Source organism: Phyllobates terribilis, unplaced genomic scaffold (assembly GCF_046119375.1).
Source record: "Phyllobates terribilis strain yellow unplaced genomic scaffold, ASM4611937v1 Scaffold_13__5_contigs__length_258822181, whole genome shotgun sequence".
Taxonomy (NCBI): domain Eukaryota; kingdom Metazoa; phylum Chordata; class Amphibia; order Anura; family Dendrobatidae; genus Phyllobates; species Phyllobates terribilis.
In genome coordinates this window covers 111,794,149-111,814,782 of record NW_027362773.1, presented here as the reverse complement: position 1 = coordinate 111,814,782, position 20,634 = coordinate 111,794,149, and the positions used below count along the sequence as shown (strand labels likewise).

Genomic DNA, 20,634 nt, shown 5'->3' with positions numbered 1-20,634 from the left:
TCCAAAAAAAATAGAAGCGGAATCATGGAATGTTGTAAAACGTAACCAATCCCCCTTCCTCAAGCCCCGAATAAGATACCAGTGTAGACAAGGCATAGAGCTGGGATGATCGCTAACACTATATAGCAAACAGCTTACCTAGCCTGGAAAATGGTCATTATTTACTGGACTATAACATACGGTTGGTATATTCATAACGCACATGATGACAGGAGACCCACTTTTTTTTATTATCGTGCTTTCTGGCACCCGTTCGTTGGTCCTATCGGGGCTTAAGTCCAAATCCCGTTTTGCGGGGAGTATGCGCAGACAGGGGGCCATAGACTTTAGTGGTGCCGACAGAGAACGTGCTCTGCATCATGCATCATTTTTGGGCGTATACGCCTACTGGAGGTGGTCACTAAGATGTGGTAAACTGCTTCTAGGTGTCAGTCTCCAGTAGGTGTACACACCCTAAAATGATGCACGACAGCACACAGTCGCTTTGCCGGCACCAATGTAATCTATGGCCTTGTCAGCGCATACGTCAGAATCCCGTTTTGCGGAGGGGTAAAGTACCTAGAAGAATTGATAATTTGATACGGTTTTAAAGGCAAAGGGTGGTCACACCAAATATTGATTCAATTTAAAATTTCTCTTAATTCACTTTGCATTTTGTTAATTGATAAAAATAAACTATTAACACTTCTATTTTTTAAAGCATTCTTACTTTGCAGCATTTTTTCCACACCTGCCTAAAAGTTCTGCACCGCGCTGAATATAAACTAGGATTTTTAATTTATATTGCAATTAACAAAAACCTGCATGCCACAGTACTGAAAATACTATAGGCACCATAACCATACATACCAATCTTTGCAATATTCCGGCTTGGAACAGCAATTTTTCGTTGGGTCTTAAATTCAGCCCCTATAAAAGCACAAATCAGGAATTGTTTTTAAGTTTGATCCAAACATGTCAGGCTTCACTTTTACATTGAACTCACTTTGAAAAAAAAAAAAAAGAGAAAGGGAGGTGTTGGGGGGAGAATAAACTGTAGGTGACTTCCCCGTCACAGGAACTTTTCTTCATGTTATCGCCCTTCTTACAAATGAGAAAGTATATGTTTTCTCCAACTGTCACATTTAGGGAGCGTTTCTTTTGTTAATTCTTCTATTAAATACACCTAAGTGTCATGTTTGAACTCCGTCCATTTTGAATGTGTTTAACTATAGACATGAATGTGTGATTTTTCTTTTGACAAAATGTTATGTTTTGATGCATGTGTCAATTGGACTAAAACATTGGGTGTCATTATCTCTAATGTGTAGGTGTCTACTTTAAAAAAAATAAAATAAAAATGTATGGCTCAGTGGTTAGCACTGTACGGTGGCTCAGTGGTTAGCACTGTTGCCTTACAGCGCTGGGGTCCTGGGTTCAAATCCCACCAAGGACAACATCTGCAAGGAGTTTGTATGTTCTCCCCGTGTTTGCGTGGGTTTCCTCTGGGTTCTCCGGTCCCCCCCCCCCCCCACACACCAAAGACATACTGATAGGGAATGTAGATTGTGAGCCCCAATGGGGACAGTGCCAATAATATCTGTAAAGTGCTATGGAATATGATGGCGCTATATAAGCAAAGCATAATTAAGGTATGAGAATGCAATATTTTATCATTTTAGGTTTTAGGTTTTATTTAGGTTAATGGTCCTGGTGATGAAAAAAGTGAAATACGATAATTTTGTATTACATTTGATATTGAAAACTTTTGCATTAAATAAAAAAAAAAAAGGTTTGCCATTTGGAAACTTGCAGCATAAAATAATGTACAAATGTATGTCACCTAAGCAGGAGTAAAAAAAATAAATAAATAAAAAAGTTATATAAAGTATTTTGTAAAGGACATAACATTATACCTAAAAATGTATTTAACCCCTTAAGCCCCGCGGGTGGTTTGCACGTTAATGACCGGGCCAATTTTTACAATTCTGACCACTGTCACTTTATGAGGTAATTACTCTCGAACGCTTCAACGGATCCCCCTGATTCTGAGATTGTTTTTTCGTGACATATTGTACTTCATGATTGTGGAAAAATTTCTTCGATATCACTTGCGTTTATTTGTGAAAAAAACGGAAATTTGGCGAAAATTTTGAAAATTTTGCAATTTTCAAAATTTGAATTTTTAAGCCCTGAAATCAGAGCGATATGTCACACAAAAGAGTTAATAAATAACATTTCCCACATGTCTACTTTACATCAGCACAATTTTGGAACCAAAATTTTTTTTTGTTAGGGAGCTATAAGGGTTAAAAGTTGACCAGCGATTTCTCATTTTTCCAACAAAATTTACAAAACCATTTTTTTAGGGACCACATCACATTTGAAGTCACTTTGAGGGGTCTTTATGACAGAAAATACCCAAAAGTGACACCATTCTAAAAACTGCACCCCTCAAGGTGCTCAAAACCACATTCAAGAACTTTATTAACCCTTCAGGTGCTTCACAGGAATTTTTTGAATGTGGAAGAAAAAAATGAACATTTAACTTTTTTCACAAAAATGTTAATTTAGACCCAATTTTTTTTATTTTCACAGGGGTAACAAGAAAAAATGGACCCCAAAATTTGTTGTGCAATTTCCCCTGGGCACGCAGATACCCAATATTTGGGGAAAAAATACTGTTTGGGCGCACGGCAGGGCTCGGAAGGGAAGGAGCGCTATTTGACTTTTTGATTGTAAAATTTGCTTGAATAATTAGCGGACGCCATGTTGTGTTTGGAGAGCCCATGTGTGCCCAAACTTTGGAGCTCCCCCACAAGTGACCCCATTTTGGAAACTAGACCCCCCAAGGCACCTTTCTAGATGCATAGTGAGCACTTGGAACCCCCAGGTGCTTCACAAATTGATTCGTAACAATGAAAAAGTGAAAAAAAAAAACACTTTTTCATTTTTATGAATCAATTTGTGAAGCACCTGAGTGTTCCAAGTGCTCACAATGCATCTAGATAGGTGCCTTGGGGGGTCTAGTTTCCAAAATGGGGTCACTTGTGGGGGAGCTCCAATGTTTGGGCACACAGCGGCTCTCCAAACGCAACATGGTGTCGCTAACAATTTGAGCCGATTTTCCGTTAAATTTGTTAGAGGACACCATGTTGCATTTAGAGAGTCCCTGTGTGCCCAAACATTGGAGCTCCCCCACAAGTGACGCCATTTTGGAAACTAGACCCCCCAAGGCACCTATCTAGATGCATAGTGAACACTTGGAACCCCCAGGTGCTTCACAAATTGATTCGTAACAATGAAAAAGTGAAAAAAAAAACACTTTTTCATTTGTATGAATCAATTTGTGAAGCACCTGAGGGTTCCAAGTGCTCACTATGCATCTAGATAGGTGCCTTGGGTGGTCTAGTTTCCAAAATGGGGTCACTTGTGGGGGAGCTCCAATATTTGGGCACACAGCGGCTCTCTAAATGCAACATGGTGTCCGCTAACAAATTTAACGCAAAATTGGCTCAAATTGTTAGCGACACCATGTTGCGTTTGGAGAGCTGCTGTGTGCCCAAACATTGGAGCTCCCCCACAAGTGACCCCATTTTGGAAACTAGACCCCCCAAGGCACCTATCTAGATGCATAGTGAGCACTTGGAACCCCCAGGTGCTTCACAAATTGATTCGTAACAATGAAAAAGTGAAAAAAAAAACACTTTTTCATTTTTATGAATCAATTTGTGAAGCACCTGGGGGTTCCAACTGCTCACTATGCATCTAGATAGGTGCCTTGGGGGGTCTAGTTTCCAAAATGGGGTCACTTGTGGGAGAGCTCCAATGTTTGGGCACACAGGGACTCTCTAAATGCAACATGGTATCCGCTAACAAATTGAATGGAAAATCGGCTCAAATTGTTAGCGGACACCACATTGCGTTTGGAGAGCTTCTCTGTGTCCAAACTTTGGAGCTCCCCCACAAGTGACCCCATTTTGGAAACTAGACCCCCCAAGGCACCTTTCTAGATGCATAGTGAGCACTTGGAACCCCCAGGTGCTTCACAAATTGATTCGTAATAATGAAAAAGTGAAAAAAAAAACACTTTTTCATTTTTACGAATCAATTTGTGAAGCACCTAGGGGTTCCAAGTGCTCACTATGCATCTAGATAGGTGCCTTGGGGGGTCTAGTTTCCAAAATGGGGTCATTTGTGGGGGAGCTCCAATGTTTGGGCACACAGGGACTCTCTAAATGCAACATGGTATCCGCTAACAAATTGAATGGAAAATCGGCTCAAATTGTTAGCGGACACCACATTGCGTTTGGAGAGCTTCTCTGTGCCCAAACTTTGGAGCTCCCCCACAAGTGACCCCATTTTGGAAACTAGACCCCCCAAGGCACCTTTCTAGATGCATAGTGAGCACTTGGAACCCCCAGGTGCTTCACAAATTGATTCGTAATAATGAAAAAGTGAAAAAAAAAACACTTTTTCATTTTTACGAATTAATTTGTGAAGCACCTAGGGGTTCCAAGTGCTCACTATGCATCTAGATAGGTGCCTTGGGGGGTCTAGTTTCCAAAATGGGGTCACTTGTGGAGGAGCTCCAATGTTTGGGCACACAGGGACTCTCCAAATGCAACATGATATCCGCTAACAATTTGAGCCGACAATTTGTTAGCGGATATCATGTTGCATTTGGAGAGTCCCTGTGTGCCCAAACATTGGAGCTCCCCCACAAGTGACCCCATTTTGGAAACTAGACCCCCCAAGGCACCTATCTAGATTCATAGTGAGCACTTGGAACCCCAGGTGCTTCACAAATTGATTCATAAAAATGAAAAAGTGTTTTTTTTTTCACTTTTTCATTTTTACGAATCAATTTGTGAAGCACCTGGGGGTTCCAAGTGCTCACTATGCATCTAGAAAGGTGCCTTGGGGGGTCTAGTTTCCAAAATGGGGTCACTTGTGGGGGAGCTCCAAAGTTTGGGCACAGAGGGGCTCTCCAAACGCAATGTGGTGTCCGCTAACAATTTGAGCCGATTTTCCATTCAATTTGTTAGCGGATACCATGTTGCATTTAGAGAGTCCCTGTGTGCCCAAACATTGGAGCTCCCCCACAAGTGACCCCATTTTGGAAACTAGACCCCCCAAGGCACCTATCTAGATTCATAGTGAGCACTTGGAACCCCAGGTGCTTCACAAATTGATTCATAAAAATGAAAAAGTGTTTTATTTTCACTTTTTCATTTTTACGAATCAATTTGTGAAGCACCTGGGGGTTCTAAGTGCTCACTATGCATCTAGATAGGTGCCTTGGGGGGTCTAGTTTCCAAAATGGGGTCACTTGTGGGGGAGCTCCAATGTTTGGACACACAGGGGCTCTCCAAACGCAACATGGCGTCCGCTAACAATTTGAGCCGATTTTCCATTCAATTTGTTAGCGGACACCATGTCGCGTTTGGAGAGCCCGTGATGTGCCTAAACAGTGGAGCTCCCCCACAAGTGTCCCCATTTTGGAAACTATACCCCTCAAAGATTTTATTAAGGTGTATAGTGAACATTTTGAACCCAGAGGTACGGCACATTATTTGTTTACATTAGGTAATCATATTGAATAAGTTTTCATTATTCTTGAGCGCAAGTGCTCGCTACTTGAGTTTGCATCGGGTACTCAGGTATGCACCATGTACAGCGTGTGCTCGAGTGACATGCTCGAGTCCCTGCTCCGCATGTTTCACAGTTATTAGACACCCAAAAAAAAACATGCGGGGATCGCTCGTGCATGGCAGGCAATCCCCGTAAAGTTTTTTGGCCGCGAAGCATATGGGGCAGAGACTCGAGCATGTCACTCAAATACCCACGATACTAAATGCATACCAGAGCACCCGATGCAAACTCAAGTAGCGAGCACTTGCTCTCAACACTAGTCGCCATATCGTCATCTTTTTTTCTTACTTTTGAAAAAAATCCCAACCCCAGCCCTAACCCTAGCACAACCCTAGCCCCAGCACAACCCTAGCCCCAGCACAACCCTAGCCCCAGCACAACCCTAGCCCCAAACCCAGCCCTAACCCTAGCCCAATCCTAACTCAAGAGTTTATTTTTGACGCCGTTCCTTGTGCGGTATAAGTGATTAGACGACTTTATTCTTCGGGTCGGTGTGATTACAGCAATGCCAGAATCATATGGGGTTTTTATGACTGACAGCTGTCACACACTAAAAGACGCATTTTTTGTAAAATCTAGTTTTTGCATCGCCATATTTTGAGAGCTATAATTTTTCCAGATTTTGGCAGACAGTCATGTGACGGCTCGTTTTTTGCGGGATGACTTGACGTTGTTATTGGTGCCATTTTCAGGCACGTGACATTTTTTGATCGCTTTCTATTCCGATTTTTGGGAGGCAGAATAAACAAAAACCAACAATTCAGGAATTGTTTTTTTTTTTTTTTTTTTATTCTGTTCCGCGTGTGGTAAAATTGATGAGGCAGCTTTACTCTTCGGGTCAGTACGTTTACAGCGGTACCACATTTGTATCATTTTTCTATGTTTTGGCGCTTATACACAATAAAAGCTATTTTATAGAAAAAAATATTTTTTAGTATCGCTTTATTCTGAGAGCTATAACTTTTTTATTTTTCGGCTGATGGAGCTATATGGCGGCTTGTTTTTTGCGGGACGAGATGACGTTTTCAGCGGTATCATTTTTATTTATATGCGTCTTTTTGATCGCGTGTTATTCCACTTTTTGTTTGGCGGTATGGTGATAAAGCATTGTTTTTTGCTTGTTTTTTTTTTTTTTTTTTTTACCGTGTTCACTGAAGGGGTTAACTAGTGGGACAGTTTTATAGGTCAGGTTGTTCCGGACGCGGCGATACCAAATATGTGTACTTTTATTGTTTTTTTTTAATTTTTTTTATAATAATATTTATTGATGGGTACATTATATTTTTATTTTTGGTGTATTATTTTTTTTATTTTTTTATAATATTTTTGCACTTTTTTTTTTTTTTTTTTTTTTCCACTTTCACACAGTTTATACACTTTATTACTTTGTCCCACTCTGGGACTTTCACTTTTTTTTTTCTGATCGCCTGCATGGCACAGGAATGGAGCACCATCCCTATGCCATGAAGGCTGTCAGAAGTGCACAGTGCAAAGATTGCTTGGAGATGCACTGCGCATGTCCAAGCAATCTTCCTGCTCTCTGGTGACCCGGATGTTGTCATGACGACATCGGGTCGTCATGGCAACACCCGGGAAGCCTTTGCAGACTGCGCTGGAAGCCGGAAGAGGAGGTGAGTATCGCCGATCACCTCCCCTTGCCCCCGCAATGCCGCGATCGACTTCGATCGACTTCGATCGCAGCATCGCGGGGGTTAATGTGCTGGGAGCGGTGCGTGACCGCTCCCTGCACATAGTACCGGGTGTCAGCTGTGACAATCAGCTGACACCCGGCGGCGATCGCGCCCGCACAGCCTGTGTGCGGGCGCGATCGCGATGACGTACTAATACGGGTCTGGCTCTTAAGTCCCAGGGCACAGACGCGTATTAGTACGTCAGATGTTATTAAGGGGTTAATATTATACAAAACATAAAAAATATAAAATGTCATATACCACTATATAAAAATGTTATATTTATATGCACACTAAAATAAATAAATATAATAATATATATTATATATATATATACATATATATATTCTAACTTAGTGAATATTATAAAAAAAAATGTCTTCTTGCTTTTAATTGACACACATTTATACATTATATTGTTTGATGTTACAAGTTTCCATAGGGCAAGGAGGAGACTCAGAAATAAAGTAAAAGAACAAAGTGAAATATAAGTATATCAAACAATACACAACAGACATTCTCGAATACAAGGTAACAATAGCAAATGCAGAGTATGCAGAGTAAGCTTACCAGCAAAAGGGCTTTTTTTCACAATATGCTTGAAACTTTCCAAACTTCTTTTCCTTTTTTCTTCGATATGATGAAGGTCGCCTAGACAATAAAATACAAAACCTGACCTCACTTCTCTTATGACATTTTGAATTTACCAGATTTAGATGCATCTTCACGTTTCGCGGGTATGGGGAGTGAAGAAATAATTGATGCATTTAAACAATACTAAGATATATAAAAAAATTAAACGGTCTTAAGGAGTGTTAGATGTTTGGTATATTTAGGTGAGTATGTGATAGCAGCTGCACGTAAACATAGGCATGTTTTAGTGAAAAAGTTTGTATTTTTTTTTTTTATATACATTAGTACATACATTTTTACACTGATGCAATATTGCATTAAGGCATTCATAATTGTAAGGTAAGGATTTTTTTTTAAAATGTGCACGTTATCTATAATGTTGAGGCAGATTGTTTGAGGAGGCAAAAAACAAAACGCTGCATGCCCAAATTGGATCAGATATTTGGATCACACTCCGCCATGCAAGTCAATGAGTGTATTGAAAACATCGGACTGCACTCTGACATCTGAATGCAGTCAGATTTCCGCACACTGACAGAATGGAGAAAATTATTTTGTCCATCTTCTCCTCATCCAAGACACTCTGATCACACTCTGATCACACTCTGATCACACTCTGATCACACTCTGATCACACTCTGATCACACTCTGATCACACTCTGATCACACTCTGATCTACGGCCGTCTGCACCTGCCCTTTAAATGGGAGCTAACATACCTTCATATGGTACATATTGAAACTCCATCGGTTCACTGACTTCTTTGTCAGATGGCCTTCTCAACTGCATCTGGACTTTCACAGGGTGCCGGATTTCTGGATCCTGGTAGGCAGGTGTCTTGAAGACTATAGCTACCTGCCTGTGAACATCCGCTTGGGAAAATGACCCTCGTGCTTCCCAGTTTCCATGTACAAACACAACCTCAATGTCTTCTGGGAAGTTAAAAAAAAAACAAGTTATCTTTTATTTTTTAAAAACCCTTTTCATTTACATATATATTTGTGTATGTATATAAAACAGTTTCTTTCTACTTGATAAACATTTGTTTCCTGCAATGTAAATATTTAAGAAAAGTAATCAACAGCATTAAACACATTCCTTTTTGACTGTTCAGGATGGCGGTATGGTTGAATTGCCTTGGCTCTACTGTGCATTCCCAAATACTGCAAGCAGGTGCAGCTTTGCCAGTGCCCACCGGACACGTGCAGCTTGGCCTGTGCCCACCGGCCAAGTGAAGCTGCAATAAAGCTGTCAGGATCCAGTCAGTTTCAGAGCAGAACTTACAAGCTCAATTCAAGAAATTTAGAAAACTATTTTTTTTTCTGTTGAATGACCGTTTACTTCACTTGAGTTGAATATAAGATCTATTACACAGCAGAGGCCCCTTAGCAGAGGACAGGGCTGCTGTCTTCAGTCCCATACATTGCTTATATCCAGCAACGACTAGAGGAGACAAAAGTTAATTGGTGGGCGGTGCTTGGTTTTGGACCCCACTGATCTCATAATTATGACCGATCTTGCGAATAAGTCATCAATATAAGAGGCTCTTTGCTAAGGATAAAACCTCAATGTTAAAGTGCTGGATATTTTTTTTTTTTTAACTGTAGAAGAAATCAACTATTTTTCAGGGGTTAGTGCCCGAGTCAGTTGTCTACCAGGCAGCAAACTTAAGAATTACACCCAAATAATACAACAATAGCAACGGAATTGTAAATGTTCTAAGTATATAAAAACAGTACTTTTATAGTAAGAACATCAAAAGGACATTTGAAGGCATATATGACACTGTACCTTTTTGCACTTTATCACATAGTAAAAAAATCTCATCGCCTCCCAAACAACTTCCAGAATTCTTGTTAACTCTACAAATCTTCAGCTCGGCAGTGTTCGGAGCTCCTACAAGATGATACAAGAAAAGCGCAAAAGGAAACACAATTGTACCACAAGCAAATAACAGTTACATAATATCACCTTTATTTTAGTATGCTTTTACTATATTTTTTTGTCCCATGTATTTAAGTTTTGCCTTCAATAATTGGATACTTTTACAAAAGCATTTCTTTTTTGTAATTAGGTTGGCAATTTTTTTTCAGGGGCTGACATCAAAAACACACTTCTCATCTGGATGGACGAAGCAGACTTAAAATACAAAAATTCTTGCAAATAGTCGGCTTAAGAGACCAGCGTGAAAACTGGACAATATAGAATATCTACATATACATGCAGTGGCACAGGAACGGGTCCCTGGTGCAAAATTCTAAGAGCAAAAATTATGCAGTCAATTTCCGTTTTTATTTTTTCCTCCCCTTCTCAGAGCCATATTTTTTTTTTTTTTATTTCTCTCTCCACATAGACATTAGAGAACTTGTTTTTTTGCGGGACGAGTTGTACTTTTGAATGACACCATTCAATTTATCATATAATCAACTAGGAAAAAAAATAATTCCAAGTGGGCAGAAATTGTGAAAAAAAAATGCAATTCTGGCTCGGTTTTTTTTGGGAATGTTTTTTTTTTTTTTTTTTTTTATAGCGCTGTACATTTTGTGGTAAAAATGACCAAACAGTACGATTACGTCAATACCAAACATGTCCAGTTTTTATTATTTTAGTGGTGAAAAAATTTTGTTTTTTTTGTTGTGTCGCCATTTTCTGAGACCAGTTACGGTTCCATTTTGTGGTCGATGGAGCTGTGTGACGGCTTATTTTTTTTGAGGGGCGAGATAACGTTTTTATTGATACAATTTTGGGACGGACATGACGTTTTGATCGCCAATTACAGCATTTTTTGTGGCATTGCAGGGACCAAAAAAAAGGTCATATTGAATTTTTTTTTTTTTTGTTTACATTGTTTAACAATCGGGTTAATCATTTTTATATTTTGGTGGACATTTCTGAAAGTGGCGATACCACATATTGGATTTTTCGGATTAGTAGACCCACCACCGTTTCATTAAAAACATTTTTTTCCTATTTTTCTCCCCAAAATTTGGGGTACATCATATAATTCGCAAAATATAGTAAGTATTTTTTTAATGGAAGAAAATGGGGGTGTTTTGAACCTTTTTTTTTTTTTTTTTTTTCTTTCCATTGTTCTTGTTAGTCCCCGTTGGTGTCTTAAAGTCTTGTACACCAAATTCACATGAAAGCATAGAAAAAAAGACGGCCCAAATTAAAAAAAACAAACAAAAAACACTCTTTGAAACTATAATTTTTTATTTATTTATTTTTTTTAAATCAGAAAAATATCTTAATCTGGTGATAGTAAAATCCATATCACATTGCAGTTCTGGGGTCGAAACACAGAATAAAATCAAATTATCAAAAACTGTCAATTACTGATTACCAAGACTAATAGAATTTCACATTCTGGATCCTTGAATGTCAAGGTCTTGAGCAGCGACTTACTGTTGTCGTAGATGGGCTGAGAAACCACAAATGGGACGAGAGGAGCGAACCCTCCGCTCTGGTCACGGATGTAAACTTGAAAGCAAAGGCAGACGGTATTCAGGTCATAGTCGGACTTCAGATCTTCAGGGGAGACTAGAAAAAGAAATAAAAATAAATATATATTCTACAAACTAAACAGCAGCCTAAACAGGATGATACGGCAAGAGTACAGTATACTTATAGATTACCGTTAAAGGGATTATTATGGGTCCGAATTCGCTGTGTAATGGCTTCTTCCACTTCCCTCTTTTTCACACACTGAATTCCCAAATTCTGGAAACTGATTAAAAAATACATTAATGCAGAACATGATGATGCAAATCCATGCTGAATTTAAAGAACACAATATAACAAACTACAAAAAAAAGTCAAATTATTATTATTTTAGTTTGTTTTCTCACTCATTCTCCATAAAGGCTGTAAAGAAGCAATCCATTGTACATTTGCTTTGTGGTTGGGGTTAATAATTACCTGTGAATGTTACGATCAGGCGACAGTTCAGCCTCATAATAACCATCTTTGCAATCCTTTCCGACAAGTTCATGAGGGTGTGGTTTATGGGGGGCATCTTTCGCAACCAAAGATATCCTTATCCGGGCCGGACCTTGGTAATTGTTTACCTGACGTAAAAAAAGTCTTAATGTGGGATATAAATCCTAATAATTCGCTTGCACCGATCATCTCATATTGTTCTGCCTTAGGAACAACATGGCTTATAGAAGACCCAATTATTAAATATATTTTAAATAGATTATATTTATAGTTTTTTGCATTATGTGTAGGTTTCTGACTATGGACGGTCTAGCTCATCGATTGACCGCCAGCTCTTGTGGTTAGGTTGATACAAGGGATTTTTTTTTTTTTTTTTTTTTTTTTTAGCTTTTTAATTCACTCATTTTGGCTTGGAACATACAAACTGTGATATAGATATAACCTATAGATGGTCAAGCTTGTACCATACGCCTAAACACTAGTTTGCATGCGGCAATTGCTTTTTAAAAACTGAGGAACAATCAGCCTTGTGAAAAATAGCATATACATATTTAAAGGGAATCACTATGTTTTTGCTATGTAATGTTAGGGCAGAGACCCTGATTCCAGGGATGTGTCCCTTGCTCAGCAGTTTGTTGTAGTTTCAATATAATCAGTGATTTATCAGCAGGAGATTATCGCTAGAGGACTAGGTGTCATGTGGCAGGAAGTCCAGCTAATCTGTGTAACCCAGCCCCCACCATAGATTGGCAGCTTTCTGCCTATGCACAGTGCACACAGAGAGCTTCCAATCAAACATTTAAGTACTGACCTTAATAGTGGGATGTGTTTTAGTTGTATCTGTGCTTCGCTCCCCAGGAATGCTTCCAGCAGAACGACCCTCGCACTTATACCGAAATCTCATCCCTCGCTGTTTTGGCTGTTCAATAATCTCCACATATGGAACAGAGGGAGACTGGTCTGTATACACAGGATAAATGATAATAAAACCAAGAATAAATGTAAAATACTTTTAGGATAAGGCGACTATCACAAGGCAGGATTTTATTCATTATTTTTCCTTCAGAGTAAACAAGTCAAAACCAGGAGCGGAACCTGGGGGAAATTACCCAGGGGAGATTTTAACTTTTTTTGTATTTCGGAACCAGTCCTGATTTTGGTTTGCAAATACTGATGAGTGAAAGTGGCTTTAGGCTGTGTGCCCATGATGCGTATTTTAAGCATTCCCGCAGAGGCAAAAAAGCTGCAGAAACGCTTACAAAACGCATGGTAGAAGGTCTGCCATGTCCCCAATGATAATCCGTATGTGCTGTGCACATGCTGCAGAAATTTCCACTGCGGATTATCATTGCGGAAAAAAACGCAGCACTGCCAATTATTTTGCGGAAGTGCTGCGTTTTCGCCGCCATTGACACGCATGGATTACGCATCACTGCGGAATCCATGCGTTTCAATGTGCGGATGGTACCCGGGTGTGGAGGAGAGGAGACTCTCCTCGGGACCTGGGTACCATAGTACCTGTAAAAAAAAAGAATAAAATAAAAAATAAATATTATATTTACCTTCTGGCGGCCCCGGTGCGCTCGTCTTCACTTGCCGGCAGCTCGCGATGGACTGGAGGACCTGCGCTGACGTCATAGTCATGTGACGGATCACGCAACCGCTGACGTCGGCAGGTCCTTCAGTGTACCGCGAGCGGCCAATAAGGGAGAATGGAGCGAAGCAAGACTCCGGGGGCCATCAGAAGGTAAGTATAGATTTATTTTTTTATTTTTAACCATTCTTTCGGTCACACTATATAAATCCATGCCGGTTGCATGGATTTATATAGTGTGACCAAGTTGTCAAGCACTTTCCAAGTGATGCTAAAAATCGCTTGGAAAGCGCTTGACAATCCGCATGCGGAAATGCATGTGAAGAACGCTTCACTTCCGCATGTCCCTGGCAGGAAAAACGCATGTACAATCCGCATGTACAATCCGCATGCGTTTTTTTCTGCCAGGGAGATGCAGAAACGCTCAGGAAAAAATCCAGAGCATTTCTGCATTGTGGGCACATAGCCTAAAAGTAGAAAAGAAAGACAAGATGCATTAGCCCTAATAAGAAAATCCAAGAAAAGAAAGAACATCAACATTTATGATTAAAGAAACAGTGTCATGACGACAATGGTCTCTCACCCACAGGCAGGATGTTATAAAGCAGGACGAGCTGATCAGATCGATACACTAAAATTCAGTAAAACTTGCATTTTATTCATTGAAATCCCAGGTGTTTATATGTGGAAGGGCCAACCGGAAGTCCAGCGGGCGGGCCAACCGGAAGTCCAGCGGGCGGGCCAACCGGAAGTCCAGCGGGCGGGCCAACCGGAGAATAACATTCCTTCTAGTATGACGGACAGCTATATGTGCATGCACAATCACAGAGTTTGGACTGTCCACTTGACTCTTACATATGAACACGAGGCATTTCAGTGAATAAAATGAGTTTTACTGAAATGTTTCCTACAAATATGTATAACAATCTGATCAGCTCCTCCTGCTCTACAACATCCTGCCTGCAGATCAGATACCATTTTCAACATGATGGGATTTCCTTTAAAGATGATAGATAATTTCTTACTTGACATAATCCAGTCTTTTGTAAAAGAATTAATCATTTCTAAAAAAAAAGAGAAGGAAAAAAATAAATTGTGAAAACCATTAAATTATAATGAAGGCGTAATGGATAATACATTACAGTGCAGAAACAAAACGTGATCACCGCACATACACAGTCACTCTATCCAGCTGCAAGCTTTAAAGGGATTGTCCACTTACTTTGATATTGACGACCTAACGTGACGGTAGTTCGTTAATATCAGATTTGTGAGGGTCCAACACTCAGCACCCCCCCAACGATCAACAGTTATCCTCTCTATCATTGAAAGTAAGCTCTCATTCAGACGTCAGAAGAGATAAGATCCAGCAGTAGGACTCCTGCCTTGTTAAAATACATCTAAGAAAAAAAAGAATCATCCAGCTCCGCTGTCTCGATGAGTGCACAGAATCCAAATCTAACATGAAGAAAAAAAGGCCAAAAATAGAGATCCAGCACATCTAAAAAAAATTACATTTTATTCCAAATGTATAAAAATAAAATGCCATTTAAAAAGGTGGTGTGCCAAATAGAAACTGCACAAAAAGCGAAAGTCGTCCCTTCGTGCTAAATCCATAGAAGTTGATGAAGTTTCGAGGTGAACAGCTCTTACTCAAAACCTAAATAAAAGAAATAACTCCATAGTTGAAAAACCCCACCGGAAAAAAACACCCTCCTACATGTGTTCAAAGACGTTATCAGGTTAACAAAATCAAAGAAAAGGAAAAAAAAAAAAAAAACTTGCATATAAATAAAAAAACACATACAATTATAAATATGTTATACAAGTATACAATATTTAATAATGTAGATCAGATCAGTCCGCTTAACCCGATCACGTCTTTGAACACATTTTGGTGTCCTCCGATAGGGTTTGTAAACTATGGAGTTATTTCTTTCATTTAGGTTATGACTATGATGTGTTTGCCTCAAAACGCGTCAGCATCTATAAACTTCACATGAAAGGACTTTTTTTTCTTCCTTTTTTGCAGTTTCTATTTGGCACACCTTCCTTTTAATGGAATTTTATTTATTTTATACATTTGGAATAAAATTTAAAATTGGTTTTAAATTTGGTGAATCTTTATTTTTGGATTTTTTTTGCTTCTTGTTAAAATACATTTTTATTGTAGATCTGTAGAACAACTAGGAATAATTCATGCAAAAGTAGGAAACGCGTTTCAGAGCCATGTCCTTAATCATTACATTGCTTGGATGTCTGATTTTTCTCAAACACAAAAAAAAGGGTTAATAATTGTCTTGCAAAAGAGAGTCACTTCCAAATATAGGTGGAAATAATGTTCTTCAAAAGTCTTAATGACATTGGCAGCTAAAAATAATGAATATGTATTGTGGTAGGTCTAGAGATTAGTCTATATATTAGGCAATGCTATTTAACATATACTGTTGAGATGTAAATTTGTTTAAAGGGTAATTCCCATCTTCATAGATGGATATTGTTGGATGCCACTTTTGCAAGCCGTTCTTAAGATATTAAAGGGGTTGTCCAGGACTTTAACATTGATGGCCCATCGTTAGGATAGGTCATCAAAGTCTGATCGGCGAGGGTGTAACACCCGACACGCCCGCCGATCAGCTGTTCCTGTTGTCGGCAGAAATCAGAGCTCCGTCTACGGAATAGTGGCAGCGGTCGGGTACTGCACATCCACCCCCTATTAATTTTAATAAGGGGCGGATGTGCAGTACCCAGTTGCAGCCATTATACAATCTGTGCAGCTCCGTAACTGAGCAGTTCGTCTGCCACCAACACCAGGAATGGCTGATCGGCGGGAGTTCCGGGTGTTAAGAATTCGGCCACTGCTGGAAGGCAGCAGAGTTGGTCAGTCACCTAGCAATGAGCTGTAAACCTAAGAAAAGTGTTAATATCACAGTAAGGGATAAAATGTAATCAGTATATTGTAATTTTTTTTTACAAGCAGTAACCCACACCCAGCACCTGCGCTGATCAACCATGAACATGGGAATAATCCTTTAAAGTTGCGGTAGATTACCGCCATTCTTCATTTTTAGAGCAGAACATGAGTTTTGTGTTTTATATTTCAACTTGTTTGTGCCGTTCTTTGGTTTCTCAGCGCACTTATCTTAACAATTCTATCTTAGGTGCTTTTGATGTGCTATTTCAAGGCTTGTTATCACTAGAAACAGCTTGCACAAATAATTATGAGCATTGTTAAGAATCTTGCTGAATCACTCACAAATATGGAGTTAACAATATAACTACAGTTGGAATGCTATGAAGGTTAAGAGATTTAAAGTTCACCTTTGCGTCGAGATTGAATATTAATATTCGGTCTCTAGTGTTTTAAGCTCATGTTACTGCATCTTAAAAACCCCAGAATCCAAACTTTTCTCACCTTTGAAACTGCAAAAACTCTTATTCATTCTCATCTGGACTACTGCAACTCTCTTCTGATCAGTCTCCCTCTTACCAAACTTTCTCCTTTCAAATCCGCCCTGAATGCTGCGGTCAGGGTCCAGCTGCTTCACTGGTGCCCCCACCTTGTGCCAGTCATTACACTTGTTACCCATCCGCTACAGAATACAATACAAACTTATCACTCTCACACACAAAGCGTTCCACAGTTCTGCACCACCCTATATCTCCTCCCTCATCTCTGTCTATCACCGATCTAAAGCCCCCGTCACACTAAGAGAGATCGCTAGCGAGATCGCTGCTGAGTCACAAGTTTTGTGACGCAACAGCGACCTCAGTAGCGATCTTGCTACGTGTGACACGCAGCAGCGACCAGGCCCCTGCTGTGAGATCGCTGGTCGTGTCGGAATGGTCTGGACATTTCTTTGATCGTTGAGGCCCCGCTGGGTAGCATGCATCGCTGTGTTTGACACCTTACCAACGACCTTGTTGACGACTCAGACACAGAAACACATAGGCGTGCATAGTTATACAGGTCGTTATGGGTCGCGGCATCGTTGCTGCGTCGTTGGGAAGATCTGACTGTTTGACATCTCACCAGCGACCACATAGCGACGCAGCAACGATCCCCGACAGGTCGTATCGTTGTCGGGATCGCTGTAGCGTCCAACATCCTCCATTATCCGGACCTTCCACTTTCTACTTCAAGACTTCTCTCGTGCTGCTCCAGTTTTCTGGAATGGACTACCCTGGACGATCGGATTAATACCTAGCCCCCACATTTTTAATCAGGCTTTAAAAACACAACTTTTTAGACAGGCCTATCACCTCCCTTCACTAATCTAACCCTTCCCAGTTCCCTTGTTCTGAATTTTCCTCAAAATCTTGTCCCATTAAGTCATCTGTCTCCACATCCTCTATGTATTCAATAAACTGTACTCGTACTGCCTGGTGGCCGAATCCTGCAGCTTTTTTTTTTTTTTTTTTACATGCTGCCATTTATTATAAATGATGGCTGGACTGTACATAGTTACATAGTTAGTAAAGCCGAATAAAGACTTGCGTCCATCAAGTTCGACCTGTTAGTTCTGTAATTGCTAAAGTTGATCCAGAGGAGGGCAAAAACCCCAAATGATTTAGCCAATCTTCACCTGAGGAAAAATTCCCTCCCGACTCTGAAACCAGCAGTCAGAATAAATCCCTGTATCAACCTACTATTTTATTCTATTTTTAAGTATATGCAGAAATCTGCCTGGTATCTAGAAAAGCATCCAGTCCCCGCTTGAACTGGTGTAGTGAATCCGACATTACCGTCTCCTCACTCAGTGAATTCCATATTCTCACTGCTCTTACCGTAAAGAACCCCTTCCTATGCTGGTGCTGAAACCTTTTCTCTTCCAGTCTTAGTGAGTGCCCTCTTGTTACCGTAATATCCCTCCTTTTGAACAAATCCCGGGCAAGATCTCTATACTGTCCCCTAACATATTTGTACACATTTATTATGTCCCCCCTCAATCTTCTCTTTTCCAGGCTGAATAGTCCTAGTTTTGCCAACCTCTCTGGGTATTGCAGTCCCTCCATTCCCCTTATTAATTTTGTTGCCCTCCTTTGTACCTTTTCAAGCTCATTTATATCCTTTCTATATATTGGGGCCCATAACTGAGCACAGTATTCCAAGTGTGGTCTGACCAGTGCTTTGGACAGTGGAAGAACAATGTTCTCCTCCTTTGCAGCTATACCTCTTCTGATACATCCCATTACCCTGTTTGCCCTTACAGCAGCGGCCTGACTTTGGGCACTCCAATTTAGTTTGCTATCAATCAAGATGCCCAAGTCCTTCTCCATCTCTGAATTCCCCAATGATTTCCCATTCAGTGAGTACTGGTGACTTCAGTTTTTCCTTCCCATATGTATGACCTTACATTTCTCCTCGTTAAACCTCATTTGCCATTTAATGCTCCACATACCCAGCTTATCCAAATCCCTCTGTAGGTCTGCACTGTCCTCTTTTGTATTAATTGTTTTACATAACTTTGTGTCATCTGCAAATATTGATATTTTACTATTTAACCCGTTGACTATGCCGTTAATAAAGATATTAAATAACATTGGGCCTAGTACAGACCCCTGTGGTACCCCACTAGTGACGCTTACCCAATCTGAGTATATTCCATTTATAACCACCCTCTGCCTTCTATCCTTTAGTCAGTTAGCTACCCACTTGCAGACATTTTCCCCCAGCCCCATCATTCTCATTTTGTATACCAACCTATTATGTGGCACGCTATCGAACGCTTTTGAGAAGTCGAGATACACGACATCCACTGGTTCCCCCTGATCTACTCGAGAGCTAACCTCCTCGTAGAAGTCAATCAGGTTTGTTTAGCAGGAGCGATTCCTCATGAATCCATGTTGGTTCGGGGTTAATAGATTATTAGCATCAAGATGCTCCATGATTGCCTCATTAATAAAGCCTTCAAAAATTTTGCCCACAACGGACGTCAGACTCACCGGCCGATAGTTTCCGGCGTCACTTTTCGCTCCCTTTTTGAATATTGGCACTACATTCGCCTGTCGCCAATCAAGTGGTACAGACCCAGTCTCAACAGAGTCCTTAAATATAAGATATAACGGTCTGTCTATCACATTACTTAGTTCCCTTAGTACCCGTGGGTGTATGCCATCAGGTCCTGGTGATTTGTTTATTTTAATGTTACTGAGGCGTTTCTGTACCCCAGCTTGGGTTAGATTTGTCATACTTAGTGGAGGATTAAGTTTGTCACTTCTCATTTCGCCTGTTAGTTCTTTTTCCTTTGTGAAAGTTGACGAAAAAAATTTATTTAATAGATTAGCTTTATCCTCATCTTTCTCTATGATTTTGCCTTCATCACTTTTTATCGGTCCAATATTATTCGATTTAATCCTTTTACTATTTATATACGTAAAGAACAGTTTGGGATTTGATCTACTTTCCCTAGCAATACGTCTCTCTGTTTCCTCCTTCGCTATTTTTATTTGTTTTCTACAGGTTCTCGTTTTTTCCTTGTAACACATTAGTGCTTCCTTACTGTTTTCCTGTTTTAATCTCTTGAATGCCTCTTTTTTGCTATTTAACGCCCCTTTTACGTTCTTATTCAACCATATTGGTTTCCTCTTATTTCTGGCCCTTTTATTCCCATACGGTATATACCTCTCGCACTGAGTATTCAGAATTATTTTGAAGGTTTCCCATTTACTATTCGTATTTCCTTGATTAAGAACTTTGTCCCAGTCTATAAGTTGAAGGTTTTCTTTCAGCTCATCAAACTTCGCCCTCCTAAAGTTTAATGTTTTAGTTGTTCCCTTATTGATAACCCTACTGAAGGGCATTTTGAAATTGATAATATTATGATCGCTATTACCTAGGTGCCCCCCTATCTGTACCTCAGTTATTCTATCAGGCCTATTAGTCAATATTAAGTCCAACACGGCCTTCCCTCTCGTTGGTTCCTGCACTAGTTGGGAGAGATAATTATCCTTGATATTTGTCAAGAACCTTTTTCCTTTCTGCGATCTACAGGTTTCTGTTTCCCAGTCAATATCCGGGTAGTTGAAGTCCCCCATTACAATCACCTCATTATGTTTTGCTACTTTGTCTATTTGTCCTAATAGCAGTTTCTCATTCTCCGCTGTTATATTGGGTGGCTTATAGCAGACCCCCAGTAATAT

The 20,634-nt window shown here is 39.9% G+C and overlaps 1 protein-coding gene across 2 annotated transcripts in view; it reads right to left on the bottom strand.

Annotated features, from left to right (window-relative positions):
- The window catches only part of RELA (RELA proto-oncogene, NF-kB subunit), a 34,396-nt gene that overhangs the window by 2,565 nt on the left and 11,197 nt on the right, over nt 1–20,634 (bottom strand). The window contains exons 2-10 of one of the 2 annotated variants that reach the window (XM_073658430.1): nt 14,517–14,555; nt 12,709–12,857; nt 11,877–12,025; nt 11,594–11,685; nt 11,364–11,498; nt 9,750–9,854; nt 8,678–8,887; nt 7,896–7,976; nt 850–909 (exon numbers count right to left, since the gene is read on the bottom strand). In XM_073658430.1, coding sequence (XP_073514531.1) covers nt 850–909; nt 7,896–7,976; nt 8,678–8,887; nt 9,750–9,854; nt 11,364–11,498; nt 11,594–11,685; nt 11,877–12,025; nt 12,709–12,857; nt 14,517–14,555 — 1,020 coding nt within the window. Of the gene's footprint in view, nt 1–849; nt 910–7,895; nt 7,977–8,677; nt 8,891–9,749; nt 9,855–11,363; nt 11,499–11,593; nt 11,686–11,876; nt 12,026–12,708; nt 12,858–14,516; nt 14,556–20,634 lie in introns of both variants that reach the window. The other variant, XM_073658429.1, reaches the window with a different exon arrangement.